We start from the raw sequence: 17,362 nt of genomic DNA, 5'->3' as shown, positions 1-17,362 counted from the left end.
CGCCATTCCAGGTCATACACCATAAAAACGCCAAGCAGCTCCATTCGAAGAAATCGGATACACATCAGGCGTGCAGCGCCTCCCCCTCCTACATCACCCTACACTTCACCTACACTCCTGCTTACAACGGGACACAACTTGGCGCCTCCCTTCCATCCCCAAGGATCACTGCTGACCACGCCCATTGTCCAACCTCCACAGCAGCTACTACCCAAGTTAGAAACAATTAATAGTGGCCCGGGTCTCGACATATCCCCCCCCCCCCCCCCGCCCCACCACCAAAACAAGAAGCAAGCACACCTGACATGGGTACTAGTGAGCTGTCCACTAACACACCCCAGGATCAGGTCAGGGATCACCATCCCGACGTGGGGACACGCACAAGACTCATCAAACCACCAACTAGGTTTAAACACTATGAACTCAAGTAATGCTCGCTATTAAAATTTGGGCTACACAGTAACCTTTCTAATAGCAGTCACAACCGACTCCAATAGCAGTCACAACCGACTAGAAATGCTGTGCCCCTTAGAACTATCCCGTTTATTTTTCCTTTTCTTTTCAAAGAGGGGGGGAGGGGGGGTATGTTGGCCCATTGCTTGTACTCAGACCCTCTCTGAGGGAAACTTCATCCGGGCTACCCAGAACCCGCAGTTGCGGTTGTCATTGTAGAAATCCCTCGTGGTCGATCGCGGCTGAGGAATAAAGACTGTGTTGTGTTCATTGAGTTATCAGTAGTGCGTGTGTCGTCGACCCCGGCCAACACTAGTAAGTAAATATAACACTGAGCACATAAGTTTGTGGGTTTTTTTTTTTTAATTAACGGGTATCTCAGGAACAGTGCTGTGGGGTTTTTAGCTGAAAATCAGTAACTGTGTTTGGAAGCAAACCAAACTGTCAGCCCTGCAATCAATTTGGTTTATTTACACATTAAGTGACATCTGGCACGTGCATTTCTTCTGCAAGAGAACAACAAAACAACAAAACGTATGCAGGAAGGTTTATTTGTGCGTCGTGCGGTCCCCTGCGTTCTAAAGTTTCGTTGAGTTTGTAAGGTCAACCGCAACAAAATAAAAGCACCGAATCCTGTGGTAAAAGATCTCATCAGCAATGAATTGTACTGAGATCAAAAAATTGATTTCAATATTGTGAAACGGGAACGGTCTTTCTTCTTCAGGTATTAATAACCCTAAGGCAAAAGGCCTTACAATTTAAAACAAGAGACGATGCAGTTAGATACCATCATAACAAGCTTGAGCAAAATAACTAAAGTAAGAAAAACAAAAACGTTTTTGCTGAAGCTAATTTAAAAAATCACTGAAATTGTATATTCAAAACCAATTATCTTAAATTAGTATCAGAAATAGTTCATTATCCGTCTTGCTGCCTCATTAGCATTAAGGTATGGAAAAGTCCTCCCTGTCGAGTGAACGACAGAGAAAAGCCCGAAGTGCCAAAGAGGCAACACGAGGGCGGGGGTGAGGGGCGAGTTTTATTCCTCATGCCTTGTAAATTTAACTTAACACAGATGCATATCATTAAGTTCTTTATATAATGCCAATGGCGTCATCGCGACGGATCATAAATATTCAATGAGGTTTGAATAGTTCATCATCCCTCTTGCTGCCTCATTAGCATTAAGGTATGGAAAAGTCCTGCCTGTCTCTCCCGATTAGGGAAGCCCTCCTAAAGCGACTCCCCTGCCAAAACCCCAATCCCCAATCTCCACCCCAATCCTCAATCTCTACCCCAATCCTCAATCGCCACCCCAACCCTCAATCTCTACCCCAATCCTCAATCGCCACCCCAATCCTCAATCTCTACCCCAATCCTCAATCGCCACCCCAATCCTCAATCTCTACCCCAATCCTCACCCCCAAAACTATACACCCCAACACCTTAAAATGCGCAAGCCACACAAACGAGCCTGAACGGAAACACCTTTATTAGTCGTGCAAAATTCTTTAAACGCGCGCTCGGGTGAAACCAAGCACCTCGTTTTGTTTACGTTAATTGCCCGTTAAGTCCAGTGGCATTGTAGATAACAAATCCCCCGCACCGCCCGAACCAAACACCTGATTCAGCTTAATATAATGACGGGCCATAGAGGAAGTCTTCCAACCCACATGGTCCATGACAATCTGGATGTCTGCTCCCGCCATCGCTAAGGATATGCCGCACCCATTGCGCAGTCCATGTAAGGTTACCTTCCGGTTACCAAACACATGCGGAAGTCTTTCTACATAAAAGCTAAACCGGCCCTGCGCCGCCGACGAATCAAATGGTACCGGCTGAACACATCCTTGGAGGGATAGGGGTCGAAAAAAATAACCTTAACGAATTCGAATTTTCATAATATCACATAAAGGGACGTAAGTCTCAATTGCTGTGACAGGGCAGAGAGACACATACAAACAGTAGGGCCTTAAAAAAAATAGATTAGACGTCCCATCCCTCAGCGAGTCAGTCAGGACATGGTTAAAGAGCAGACCCTCCTTATTTGGGAAGTACAACATTTCTTCAGTTTTAAACTTCCCGAGATCACCCGCCCGATCAACCGCAAAAAAAAACGTTTTGAAATAAGCCTGATCCTAGCAAAAACTTTCATCTCCTTAGATGAGAGATTACCAGCCATTAGACGGTTAACAATATAACAAGTTAAAGCCAACAAATCTGCAATGCATGAAAAAGGGTTGAGCCTGAGTAGGGGTAATCCTAGCCCGTGACTGTTCCTCCCGAATCATGGACAGATATTCTTTGACTGTTTTCGAGGCTGCTGGGTTGCCCACTCCAGGGATCGGAGAATCATCGGAGCCTTTGCCATACAAGCAAAATATAGAACGGAGTTTTCCTATTAGAGAATCGACCGTGCCGTAGGCTAATCGTTTGGGACAAAAACACTAGGAATTCCCCTTCTGTCTGGAAAAACGACAACCTTCCTGATAGACTTTCGTTTTCCCAAAGTTATCCTCCCAAATAAGGAAGTTCACAATTACGCCCGGAGTTGCCGATTGGATATCGAATGGAGGGACAAGGCCCGCCAAAAAACCCGTGAGTTCCTTTTCCAAAGCTGACTTCTGCCTTCCATACGGGTTGGCCCGCCTCCGACCTAATAAATCCGACTTTCTCGCTTTAATGTCCTGAATGTTAATAGGCGCCTTCACGGAGAGTGTCGTTGTTGTTTTGCAATACATTATTTCGTATCCACAGCGCTGACAGAACTTGAAACTCTCGTCATTTGAATAAGCGCACAGGGTGCAACCCACTGATGGAAGGTAAAGCTTCGGGACAAAAGGCAGCGCCTAGAAGGAAACCCACAAATTAAAATCTATCAACACGAAAAACCCACAAGTCAAATGGAAAACTGGTCGGCCTAAAACCATGCTTCGAGGTCACACCTCTGGACGACATGGCCACAATGGTCGGCCACCAAGTCGAGCGAGGGGAAAAACCAGGAACCCCCACAGTTGCGATTGCCTTCTGGGATTGAAGGAAACAAAGCAGAGCCTGAATAAACGTAAACGGGGGAAAACAATATGCGTTTGTCTTCAAACCATCACTGTTGAGGAGGTCCTGGCTGAAAACATCCACGCCCGCGGAAGCCGGAGTGAGATAAGGAGTAAAATGAGGTAAAGGCTTGCTGTCTTGATCACATTGGACATTCCAATTAAGCGACATCAAGTCGAGGTTGTGACCACGAGCGCCACCAAACAGCTCCTGAACCCTATCCCAAGCTTTGGGAGCCAGCATGGAGTCCGAAGCAGTCAATTTCCGAGAGAAAGCATCCGCCGGGTTGCAATCCGAAGGAACGTAGGTAATGATAATGGTAATGCATTTATATATATTCAAATGCGATTTACATAAGCATATGTCCATTAGCGACCTCATCCTATCCACCCAACCCATGAAATCATGAAACAGCACAAAGACCAGACCAGCACACCGGGAACTCCATGCCCTACTCTTTGCGATTAGTGTCTGGGTTCTTTAACGTCCCACAGGGTGTACGTCATAGTTAATTAGAGGTTCCTTTCCTGAGTCAGGTGGAAGATCCTTTTCGTGACCGCATTCATATTCCGTGTACGACCTCCACGGCCCATCCAAGTGTGCTTGACCGCCAGATTGTCCACCTGGAAGTTAAATCGACAATCACGAACATCTTCAGGCAGGGCCTCCAAGAACTTAGCCACCGCCCAGAACTCCTTCACATTGATACTTTCCGAGGCAATGTGATCTCCCAACACAAAGTCTGTAGGTTGACGGTGAATGACACCTGCTTATCTTGAAAGTGACGCGTCAGTCGAAATTGTTACCGCGACGTGACTCTCCGTTCTCCACAGGACATGACCAGTCCAGTCGTAACAGGAATCGCCAAAAAGCGATCTCCTCGCTAAGCGAAGAAGACATTCTCACCGCCCCCGCTGACGATGCCGATCCCAACGCTGCTGCCATTTCGCGTATGATAAACTTCGCACCCGGAAAAGCCAAAGAAAATAGACAGCCTTCCTCATGAACCTTTGCAGCGTCGTAAGAGGGACTGTAGGACCCCGTTTAAAATCTCCTCTCTTAACAGGAATCTGGAATTCGGGAATCTGGAAAGCCTGTAAAGACGAGTTAACCTCCATTCCCAAGTGTGTGATGCAATTCACGGGCACCAACACACATTTCTTGAGTCCTAAAAAATATCCCAAATGGACTAGAAGCCTACACACAATAAATAGGGCGGCCTCGGCAGACTCCCTGATGAAAAGAACACAACTCTTCGAAATAGGCTTAGACCAATAACCCTTGTTAGCGAAAAGTTCACTATTTAAGCGATCGTCTATATAGAGGGAGCAAGCAATCTCCACACTCCTGAAGTAATTTGTTGCCGCCAAACCTATTATCTGGTAGACAAAAGGCGAGTTCTTCCAGCCAAACGGGAGAGTTGCGCAAACTAGTCAACAGTCCCGCCATCTAATTCCAAAACACTGCATATATTCTTCCGTTAGGAAGACATGTTCATAACTTGACTTGAGTAACTGCGCAGACTCGGTCACCTCCTCTGAGCTTGGGGTCCCATCGAGGAGCACCCACTCAATAAAACGAAACTTGGCATCCCGACAAGCCGAGGTCGGGTCGAATTGCTGTTCCTGCCTATGCCTTTTAACCATGGCCTGCAACAAGGTTAAAAGGGAAAAAAGGAATGCCAAATCAGTAGCCAGTTACCCCTAGATGGAAACCCAAGCCCGGAAGAAATGACCCATCAGCCGAGAAATCGTGGCTACACAAGGGAATGTCTTATAAGACAATACGCCTGCTGGGGTCATCCCATCGATTAAGGTTGGTGGAAAACAATCAAAAAACGTGTCGTAACTTCCCTTACTGTGTTTAAAAAAAATCCATTGAGAGCCTTCATGACTGCGCCGTAAGAATGAGTGAGTTTGTGAACGTGACTGTGCGCAAGACCGTTACACCTTAACATAACACTTTAACATGTCAAGTTTGCCTGTTTATTACAAAATTGCCATACAAATTAAATGTCACACGATCTAACGGCTTTTTGGTTCAGACCTGCTAGAAATGCAGTACACTAAGCCACATTCTCTCTCTTTACGCTAGAACCCGGAGAGGACTGCACCAATGGGCAGAAGCTAACCATATAGCCGAATCTTCCACATGAGAAGCATTTCACGTTGAAAACCCTCCTCCCCTTTCCTCCTCTCGGATAACGAGAGGTGCGCACCCTTCCAAGCTTTCGACCATATTTCGGTTGATTTGCCGCCTTCATTGCCTTCTCGATGACTCTTGCAACGTCTGCTTTTTGTTTTGACGCTACTAACTTCACCAGAACACTCTGCAACGCCTTGTTCCCGACAAAGGAGTGGCATTGGCGGAGAATAATCGAGTACTTCTCAGACTCAGGGTCGTTCTTTTCCTTCGCCACAGTCACGAGGTGCTCCAAGGCCGCCAGCGAGGCATACGGGTCAAATAGCTCTGCAGGTTTCGCAATAAGGGATTGCAGACTTTCCAATGCGGTTTTGACTATTTGAGCATTTGCCGACTGTTTCAGTTCCTCTAATTCCCTTTTCAACTGTAACAATTGCTCATTCATCTGGGAAGAACAGAAACAGACACATCAGCCTTAAAGATCTGCGGCCACACTGCCTGACAACGCTAAAGGGCACCCATCCTCAGCTTAGTGAGGACGAGGCCACACAAAACTTTGATATTGTCAATTCACACCATCAGGTGCTCACCCCCTGAGTGAGCACAAAGCCATAACCCCTCGGTGAGCACACAGCCACACCACTCTGGGTGGACACACAGACACACCCCCCTGGATGGACACACAGTCACACCCCCCTGGATGGACACACAGTCACAGCCTCCTGGATGGGCACACAGCCACACCCTCTGGATGGACAAACAGTCACACCCCCCTGGATGGACACACAGTCACACCCTCCTGGATAGACACACGATCACACCCCTCCCCCTGGATTTACATACAGTCACACCCGCTGGGTGGGCACACAGCCACACCCCCCTGGGTGGGCACACAGTCTCACCTAAAACCAGAAACCTCCACCGAGGCAGGAATATTCGATGCATTTTCAGCGTTCGGCTGCAGAACCTGAGCTATCTCTACAACTTCTTTGTTGCTGACTTGGAAAGGACGCGACTGTTCAAACATATCGAGGCGAGTTTTATTCTTCGTGCCTTGTAAACTTAACTGACGCAGATGCATATCATTAAGTTCTTTATATAATGCCAATGACGTCATCGCAAGGAAGGGATCATAAATATTCATTGAGGTTTGAATAGCAAAAAGATATAAGCTTGGATTGTCTTGTTAATTTAATGATAAGTATTCCATCCTTTTCTTGACGCCCACTACTGTGTAATATTATTTTCGAGTTGGTTGGAGGGACATCAGTGCAAGGCATCAGTGCAAGTCGTACAAGCATTTGACAAGCAACTTGATACCCTTGTATCCATTTTAAGGATATACGTATTTTGATTGTGTTCCATTTATATGCTTCAGTAAGTATAAATAGACCGTATTCGTATTCTCGGTATTGAACTGGAACTAGCTTGCACACGAGGCTTATGCAAGGAAATCTTTTCACATGCAAACAGTTCCTGATATATTCCCCCGCAAGAGCCTCCATTGCAAGCTCGATCCAGTTTAATACCGAGAATACGAATATGGTCTATTGTCTACAATACTTATAGCGAATTTTTGCGAACCTTGCTCGTTTCGTCTTGTTAACATTTTGATTCAAAAAATTATTTACGTTTTATTGTGCATTTTATCTATATATATACCTACCTCCCCATAACGGCCACCTCTCCACAACGACCACTTTCTTCTGTCCCCAAGGTGGCTGCTGTGGAGAGGTTCAGCTGTATTCAAGGTTTCAGAATCAAGTGTAGTCTTGATAAAACGACCTCCTGGGGCCGGTTGTTCGAAAGCCGATTAACGCTAATCCCCGATTAAAAGTTAACCGAGGTGTCCAGCTCGCTCGTTAAAAATGTTTTTAAAATCTAATTTAAGCTAGTGGTAAAGAAAATTCAACGTCAAAACTGAGGGACAAAAATATTTTTGAAAAATCTTTTTTGTTCAGTAATTAAACTTGAATCAAAGTTCTCATTAATCTAGGATTAGGTTAATCGGGCTTTGGACAACTGGGCCCTAAAGGTTAGACTGTGGTCGTGATCAGTTGACTCTTTGGCCAGCAGTGGGTCGCCAGGAGATCGATCGAGAGACTAGAACCGTTAAGTTAAAAGTTTTCTCAAAAGCATATGAAATCCCTTTTACAATTTTTGCTGGTGTAATTCATGTTTAATAGAGAAGTAAAGGTATTAAAGCTCTCTTAACCATACCATTAAATTCAATGAAATATTAGGCCTGGCTTAGGCTAACGTAAACAGTACTAAACTTAGATTTAAATGACTTAAACGTTAACTCAAACTTATTTAACCTAAGTTTAAGACATGATTAATCCAAGTTTAAGAATACTTTTAAAAATGAGTTTGTCCAGCGCCTGGATATATTTCCTCCACCCACTACGTTCCCCCTCGCAACTGCGCACGTACGCTTGACCATTTAATCATGCATGTTAATAAAATGTCCGTGTCCGTAGGATGTTTTTCATGAGGCTGCTACATGACACAGACATAAAATGCTAAAACCTATTGAAAACGAAAGTATTTGACCAGAGAACATTGATTCCCACACTGTTATAAAACCTTATTGTCCTCTGAGATTACACCAGGGGCCGGTTCCTGGAAGGAGGAATAAATTAAACCAGGTATAACAATTATTCCAGGGATAAATCTGCTATTCCAGGAATAACTATACCAGGAATAAAAATGGGTTCCCGGAAGCACTATTTATTCTTGGAATAGCTATTCCAGGGATAAGTTTGCTATTCTAGGAATAAATCTTCCAGCAAAGGGGATTTCCACGTGACAAACAGGTTTGGCGGGAAATTGAGTGCAGCGCGCGCGGGCTGCCTGTGGATAAAGCACTGTAAAGGGAGTGAAGGACGAACTTTTTCTGTATCTGTGTAAACATAGATCCGGAAGAGGATACCAGTTTTTTTCAATTGAGTTCAATAAACACACAAACAGTTCAAAAACCACACATCAGCTCATTGACAGTAGACCTCAATTGTAAGAATAACAACTGAGTATACGTGAACTGTTTTTTTTTTTAATTTCATAGGGAAATGTAGGAAGAGAGGAGGGGGGAGGGGAGGCTTTCGGGGTCAATGAAAAATTAAAAGTTCAATAACCACACCATCAGTTCAATAAACACACACCAGTTCAGTGACAGCAAAACTCAGTTGTAAAAACAACTATAGAAGAACTGTAGAACTATACAAGAAGTGTTTTTTAATTAATTAGGACAAGTAGGAGGACAATGGAGAGGATTTTACGGGGGCGAGGTCCATATTTAGGGCAGGCAGAAAGTACAAATAAACGAAATAGTATCTATATATTCACAAATAATGGTAACAGGCCTCCACGGACGCATTTAAAAATCCATTATCCATTTATCCATTGCTTGTCATTGTAATCATGTTTAGCATCAGTTGTCTAATAATATAACTTTTTCTTGTACTTAGCTGCTCTTCCTGTTCTTTTGTCTTGCTTGTGCGTCAGATCAATGGAGGAACAACTGAACAAACCCGAAGCGCAAACGAACGAACAAGCGGAAACCCAAGAGAGCGAACGGATAGGGGAATGACCAAACGGTCCACTGAGCGCTCGCCGGCGAAAACGAGCGAACGAGAAAGCAATTGAACGAACCCGCGAACTGAAGTAGATAAACAGCTGAACGACCGAGCGGACAGCTCTTTTGTTTGCACGATTCATAAGCGTTTATAAGGATTGATTTTCTGATATCCTAATGCAAACTTAAAAGCGTTTAACTTTTCGGAACGAGTGAGAAGCGATGTAGCTTAAGCTCTAATTACTTTAATGTTAAGTAAATATTGAAAATCTTGACGAAGAAGGCCTGTTTGATTACTAACAGTTTTCCTGTCCTCATCCAGCCAAACAATGAACATGTGTTGACGGCGTACTAGAGCCTGTGATACTGCAGTTATGCATCGTGAGACCGTGGATTTTGGTAGCCCGAATGTATCGCCGGTTACCTCTAAAAAACTTCCAGATGCAAAGAAACGTAAGGCTACAAGAACTTGAATATGTGGCGAAAGTGCAGCGTGATTACGAGCGGTGTTTCTCGCCAGATCATCGGACAACAATTCGGCAAGGTAATTTACGGAGTCTCTACCAAAACGTGATCTTGACTTGACGTCTTTCTCGCTTAAGTATTCATCTAAATGTGCATTGAAAAGCCTAAAACGCCGCGGTCTGGCTCGTCTTGCACCAAACAACAACATGTCGGCCATCTTGTTCTTGCAGATTTATCCCTGGAATAGCGATTTATTACCAGCTCGCGAGGTGTAATAAATTTATCCCAGATTTATTCCCTGAATAGTGCTATTCCTTCTTCCAGGAACAGAATTTATTCCGGGGATAAAGTTATTCCTGGAATAAGACACATTTATCCCTGGAATAGAGTTATTACACCTTTCAGGAACCGGCCCCAGGCTTTTTAGGCATAATAAATATATTATAAGGCGTATCGTTCACTGCTTTATGAGTGGAAAATATGTGGATGTTTCCCCGCATAACTTGAGAGTGAACCTCGAGACATCAATTAAGCAACTGTCTGTTACTTAGATTATGGAAACTGTAGCATTTTGTTACAACCTTCTCATAGTCTTAGAAAATATTTGCAGGCATTTCGCCAATTTTGAAAACTTATAATGAAAATCACCCACTTTCCATAGCTCCTCACTGTCACAGAACAAAATGAGCCCTGAGATTAATTCAGACTTCGTTTTTTACAAACAAAAAAGTACGATCGACTGCACCGGGAATCGTTCCATTTACCACTGGTATGATACATCATTAAGCACTGCTCATTAGCGCCTCCATTTGGTTCACCAGAAGACCAGGCCGTGTACTTGCCCCAGGTCTCTCCGTTCACCCAGACCCAGCTTCTGTCCGCGGCGATGTCGTTTCCTCCTATCCATGTTACATCCCCTGAGGCAGAGGTGAGTAAGTGGACAAAGTCATTCTCCTCTTTTGAATGAATGGTTGCCAGCTGGGAACTCAGGCTGTCGCAGTGCGCTTTGGCCAACTGCCATGTCGCTCTAGTCTGGAAAAATTTGTAACAGCGGTTGTTGAACCACCTCCATCCGTCTGTCAGGTTGCAAACTGGAACTGTAAGGTGAAAGTTAAGTCAGCCTGGTGAGGAAATGTTACAGAAAGAGAGAGGCCTATGACCCTTTTGGATTGTATAATGTTGTCATTAGGATTTGCATTGTAATTGTAATTGTAATTTGCAATAGCTATTGTCAAGAGAGGATCCTCTCTTGCTGTTGTGTATTAAGTGTCAAGAGAGTAATTTGTAATGAGTCTAATAAATCTACTTGTTGTTGTTGCAAACTCGCCCCGGTTTCCTTTCTCCTCGTCCCAGTGACTAAATAAATCAGCTAATCAGGCCACCTCTTAATAGCGATGCAACACATGTGCCATCAGACCAATATTGGCTTGATTTCACCTTCATTTATAAAGAGTTGTTTTAAGAGGGAAAAATCTGATTTGTACACACCACCAGAAAGTCGTCCACCACACTAATGCATTTCGGGTCATCAGCAGACTTTTTCGTTGTACTCTATTAATTATTCGCCTCAAAATTTAATTTTTAATCATCTTAAAATCTAACCTTTCTCAAAATCGATCCCCCAAATCAATCAATTTTCTCCCTTGTCGCCTTTATAAACACCTTTAAAATCTCTCAAAAGTACCGAAAAATTGATGAGGGCCTGAGCTATAAACAAATTTAGATATCTTCTATTGCTTTGAAAAACACCTTGAAGAGAACATGATAAACTAAGATTAAATGTTGAATACTTACAAAATCATAGCATTTAACAAGAATTTTAAATCTCAATTCCTTTTGGGGCTATATTGGGGATACAAATATATAGCGCTCCAGTCCTTAAGGGTGGGGCGAACGGGAGCTGTAGCACCCCCACCCTCTACTCCCAAACGCAGGAAGAAACTCCACGTCTAGAGTTATTTTGACTTTTCAAAAATTACTGCTTAATTAAGGAATGAAATAGTGGCGGAAAATGTGGAGAGAGGGATTACTGAAAAGCCGCTACCAGATAATGATTTTCATAAACAGAAAGCAATGAATAGCTTTAAAGAAGAGTAACCGTGGCCGATTATGTGAAGAATTGCACACGGCATACGCACTGTGATTTGCTGGGTCAGATAGAGGCAATCATCTTTTCCAAACTAATCTCATCCAGAAAAAGAAAGAAGCAAACAAATAAATGAAGAAAAATTGTGTTGAACTTTCCGGAGGACCGTGTTTTGTTGTGCCTTTTGCTGTTCCGACATTCTTCATTCCTTTAGAAGCTTAGCCAAGGAAACTGTTCAAGGTACGTTAAGAGGAACATAATTTGCGATATTTTTTCATTAATAACGATGTCATTACAATAAGAAATGTAATACAAAAATAGCATAAAAGCCTAGCTATGTTAATATTCTTTGGCCAACCAAACCAATGCAATATTGTGAGAAGCAAGACAGCAGTGCCATTCGAAAACAAACAAGTTTCCTAAAACTACAGACTGAAATTTGACAAATTTCATAGTTTGCTTACTTTCGCAGTGTTTTCCGCTATAAGCTCCTGATGCACAAAGGCATTTGTAGGAATCATCGTCGTAATTCGCAATACAGGAACCTCCGTTCTGGCATGGTTTTCCAAAGCAAGGAGTCTGAAAAAGTGAGAATAACGAATGTGAAACTTAAATCCACATCAAGTAATACAAAAACAAAATATGTAAAAGACTTGCTAAAAACAAGGTAAGATGCGTCGTAAATAATCTAAAGCGCAACAGAGCGGTTTTCATTTTAGATGTCGAAATCAATTTCGTATGTTTGCTACGGTCCTTGTATTGATTCTCAACCAATAAGAAGGCAAATGCAGCCTTTTTTCCGACTGGCCTCACCGAGCTTCACCCGACCGAAGGCTTGCGACTGAACTTTATAGTGCGAAATCCTGCCTCTTCTGCAGACGGGACAAGAAGTCGAATGCACCACGAGCGAGCTGCACTGGCAGCTTGGGTCGTAGACTGCGATCATGCGAGCAGTCCGTTGTTATAGGCGAATCCTTGTTTACACCTTTTGCCACATAAACATATGCTTATCACTATCTGATGATGCTAATAAAATGAAAACTCTGAATATTAAAAGGGCATAACAGTTTCAGTTTTCTCTGAAAATTTGAGCCCAATACATCGAATGGTTTCGGAGAATTTCTCTTCTAAAAACTCGTAATTTTAGAGGGAATGTACGGCTCATTAACTTTTTTGCCACCCAGCAATTTCGCAATTTTTGATGGATGATTTTTCTTCAATATTGCTTGCAAAGAGCTGAAAATTGCACAAATTGCTCAACTTAATCAGCTCTTTCAACTTTTGCATTTAGTTCAAATATACGGCCACGGCTTCTATGAGTTAAGTCGTATGCTAACGAGGAAAAATGTAAACAATGACCGTCAGCAAGGATTCGCCTATTCATAGGGATGGTAAATCGAGCGAATCACTAGTATTACTTCTCCATTGAAAGCTCTAATGTTGAGTACGTGGTTGTTTCCCAGCGCAGATTAAACAATGATAAATGATTATAGATGTGTTTATTCTGTCAGTGACACAAACATACTCGGAAAAGAAAATCCGAGTTCTCCCAGCACGATTCCAACCTTGTACCTTGTAGTTCGACTGGATGCTCTACGTGCCACTGAGCAACAGAAGATTCGTAGGAGATAGTTAACTGACTAGGCCCAAGCGATGATGAACGATATTTCGAAAATCAACGATAAACTGGAACGATGTTTCGGTGTCTGACACGACACCATTTCGCGTTATGTTCTTGTGTGTGTATTAGCAAATCTTTACTAACGTTATTCGTTTTCGCTGACTAGTAAATTCCTTTCGAGTTTACCTTCACCTGAAATGGCAAATCGTACATTAATCCACGCCAAATTGCATCAGTCTGTCATGGTCGTGAAATTACTTATACCCTGCCGAGTCAGTGAAATTTTATTGACAATGTGATTGGTACCTCTTAAAAGAGACTTTAAACACAACTTTTAATTAGTAATCGTCTTTTGAATGGGGCATTCGCAACACTTACATTTGCGAATTTGTCGAAACTTATTAATAACAGTTGAGCAATATTAAAAATGACTGGGTTTTTTTACGACAAATTTTTGCTCTCGCGTAGTTTCGTCATAACATGGACATGCTCAAGAAGTGAACGAAGATAAAATGATTAATTTGATCAATAAGAAAGTCTGCTTACTTACCCATCTGGAAACATGATGGGAAGATGCGTTTTCTCTGAAACTATGGGAAACGTTAAACATGTCAGCAGACAGCAACTCGCACCAAAATATTCCTTTTTCGTCGGACGCAGAAGCTATATTCAGCGAAAAACACGTTGTGGTTGTCAGGCATTGCAATGCGCAGTCGAATAATTCAGGAACTTTAATTGTTCCTATCTTGTTCGGCACTGCCAGATAGTGAAACTTGTGTTCCACGAAATTGTCGAATTGAATCAACGTATCAGCAGAGTCAAACCAAACCTCTTTCGCTTCGTTTAGGAAAGCAAAATGGAAGAATAAACACATATTAAAGACAGTAGAAAAAGACGGCATGATTTGGCTTTTCTCTTTGCAATTGTACGCAGACAAGAAATTTAGCCAGGGTGCGTTTCGAGAACTGTTTCTTTTCTCTTATTCTTCCTTTCCTAATCAATATTATCTAATGCATAATTGATGACGAATTGGCAGGGCGCCGGATGCGTTCTAATTGTGTTTGAGGAGGTTAATGAAAACTGGTGACCTAGGCGAACAAATGCTCACAACAATGACCCGGCTTATTTTTTAATATTCTGGTTGTAGGAAAATTCACAACTCGCTATTAGCATAGGTTAGGTCGAGGCGGGAGGCAAAACTGCATGGAAAGAAATTGACAAAAATTATGTACAAACACAAGTATATATACTTGGCCTACATATAATATGGGTTTCATGTAACATTCCTCCCACGTATGCGGCGTATACTTAGCATAAGAAAAGGCAGAGTTTCAAAAAGGATATATGTCGCCAAGAAAAAAGAGACTGCGAGAGATTTTTTTAAAAGGGTACTATTATAGAGCTGACTTCGACGTGAAAATTCTCAGATGAAAGTATTTCAAAATCTTATTGCGAAAAATTGAGCTGAAAAGAGAGCTGAATTTTTTTTGAGCGTATTTCTTTGCAGTCGTAAAGACATTTTGTTGGAGAACATTTCACTTCCAAATCGGAACTTAATAATTATTTTGGTTAGCTTTCCAAGACTGGCAAGAAAAGGCACATAATTATATATAAGCCGCTTTAATTTTTATCTTTGTACCAGTCATTAACAATTCTGCCTTCCTGTTACCCTATATAGCTGTATATACAGTTTAAACAATTTCACCGGTGTTTATATAAGAGCCTCTTCATGATTAAACTATAAATTTAAAGGTTTATAGCAAAATTATTTCTGATTGTGTCAGAGACTGCAAGGTTACTGGAATTGTTTCAACCCCTCAGGAATACATTATAGTGTTACATAAGTAAGCTTCTAGCCTGGGGAGATACACATGAAATTTAAAATTTGAAATGTTTCTCGGCTATTAATTATTAATTTCTGCTCCAGGTTAATGCCAGCTAGTAAGTAAATAAAACACTGAGCACTGAGCATAAGTGTGTGTGGGTTTTTTTAATTAAACGGGTATCTCAGGAGAAGTGCTGTGGGTTTTTTTTTTAGCTGAAAACCAATAACTGTGTTCAGTTGGAAGCAAACCAAACTGTCAGCCCTGCAATCAGTTTGGTTTATTTACACATAAAGTGACGTCTGGCACGTGCATTTCTTCTACAAGAGATTTGGTAACGAAACGTATTGAGAAAGGTTTATTTGTGCATCGTGCGGTCCCCTGCATTCTAAAGTTTCGTTGAGTTTGTAAGGTCAACCGCAACAAAATAAAAGCACCGAATCCTGGGGTAAAGGATCTCATCAGTAATCAATTGTACTGAGATCACAAAATTGATTTCAATTTTGTGAAACGGGCACAGTCTTTCTCAGTTCAGGGTATTAATGACCCTAAGGCAAAAGGCCTTACCATTTAAAACAAGAGAGGATGCAGTTAGATACGATAATAACAAGCTTGAGCAAAATAACTAAGGTAAGAAAAACAAAAAGTTTATGCCAAAGCTAACTTAAACACAGCTTTTAAAAACCAACGTAAGTGTCTGCAGGTGCCCTATTGTACAGTTTATACTGTAAATATCTTCTCGAACGGAAAAGAACACGCGTGATATATAAATCTACTGTAAAACGTGTTAATTTATTTTTCTTTATTTATGTTTATTCATGTTCACTTTAGCCACATAATTACGAGTAATACTGTGAACAGTTGCTGCTGATTAAACCATGGTCGACCGCAATAGAACATGAAAATGTTCTATTCTTTCTTCAGGAAAGACTGACAAATACAGATATAAGGTCCACTGTGTGAGCCAAGCTGGGTTTTACCAAGAAAGGGATTGTAGAGCAGATAAAAAAACGAAACTGCATGATTACGATGTTTTACATGAAGTACCAAATTTACGCATGCCCGCTGACATATATTACTTCGACGGTCACATGCACGACGCCAGAGAGGCGGGGGGTGGGTGGAGGGGGAGGGAGGGGCAGAATTATATGCCAAATGCGTCGCCATCTAAAAAAGGAAAGGACGCTGTGGACCTGGTGTTCAGGAATGAGACAATTGTTAGTAGTAACAAACAAAACTTTGTCAATTTTAATCGAAAAGCCATGAATACTGCTCCAGTTTTCAAAAGCTCATTAATAATTCATAAACCCATTGACCTATCAACTGGTCGATGAACTCTCTTGACACACGCTTTTCCAGGAATGTTTTTGAAGCCGTTCAAAAAACTCCCAACACCTGTTTTCTCGGGTCTAAAACTACTCGGTTGCTGTGAGCCTCGTGGTTTTAAATTCCGATAAAACACTGCTGCTCGTGTTTTGAACATTACTTAAATACCCCAGGTGGGTTACTCGGGTATAAACGTGACGGGGGGGGGGGGGGGGGGGGGGAGGTCCGACGTATTTTTTAGGGTCTAAAATTTTAACCTCCTGTATTTTTTTGGGTCTGAAAAATCTGCGCGTATTTTTTTGGGTTCGAATTTCCGCCAGGCTAATAGTTCTTACGCAATTCAAGCCAATCGTGTATTTTGGGGGGTCTAAAATGTTCAGTCTTGTATTTTTTTGGGTGCACAATATAAGGTCCATGTATTTTTTTGGGTGCAAAATATTAGGCTCCGTCGGACCCCTCCCCCCCCCCCCCCCCCCCCCGTCACGTTTATACCTGAGTAACCCACCTGGGTTAAATATATTTTATGGGGAGAGAGGAGAACATCAAAAAACTCGCAGCACCTGTTTTATCGGGTCTAAAACCACTCGGCTGCACCTCGTGGTTTTAAATCCCGATAAAACACTGCTGCTCGTGTTTTAAACAGTACTTAAAAACATTTTATGGCCGGAGAGAGGAGAGCAACAAAGAAATGGAACAAGTGAAAAATAATTTTACAGGAATAAAATTCCACCATCCCTCTACACCTCAGTACTGTAAAAATGTTCTAATTTTATCTGTTTAAACATATTAACAAACTACAAACATCGTCTTTAAAAAGG

At 42.2% G+C, this 17,362-nt stretch overlaps 1 protein-coding gene across 1 annotated transcript in view; it reads right to left on the bottom strand.

Annotated features, from left to right (window-relative positions):
* The window catches only part of LOC146479533 (lectin-like), a 311,213-nt gene extending 296,861 nt beyond the window's left edge, over positions 1-14,352 (bottom strand). The window contains exons 1-3 of the mRNA XM_085110382.1: positions 13,946-14,352; positions 12,239-12,353; positions 7,316-10,785 (exon numbers count right to left, since the gene is read on the bottom strand). Coding sequence (XP_084966508.1) covers positions 10,385-10,785; positions 12,239-12,353; positions 13,946-14,296 — 867 coding nt within the window. The 5' untranslated portion in view covers positions 14,297-14,352 and the 3' untranslated portion in view covers positions 7,316-10,384. The remainder of the gene's footprint in view (positions 1-7,315; positions 10,786-12,238; positions 12,354-13,945) is intronic.
* Between the last annotated feature and the right edge of the window lie 3,010 nt (positions 14,353-17,362).

This window comes from Pavona decussata, unplaced genomic scaffold (genome assembly GCF_977016875.1).
Source record: "Pavona decussata unplaced genomic scaffold, jaPavDecu1.1 SCAFFOLD_58, whole genome shotgun sequence".
NCBI lineage: Eukaryota > Metazoa > Cnidaria > Anthozoa > Scleractinia > Agariciidae > Pavona > Pavona decussata.
This window is presented reverse-complemented; position numbering and strand designations above follow the sequence as displayed.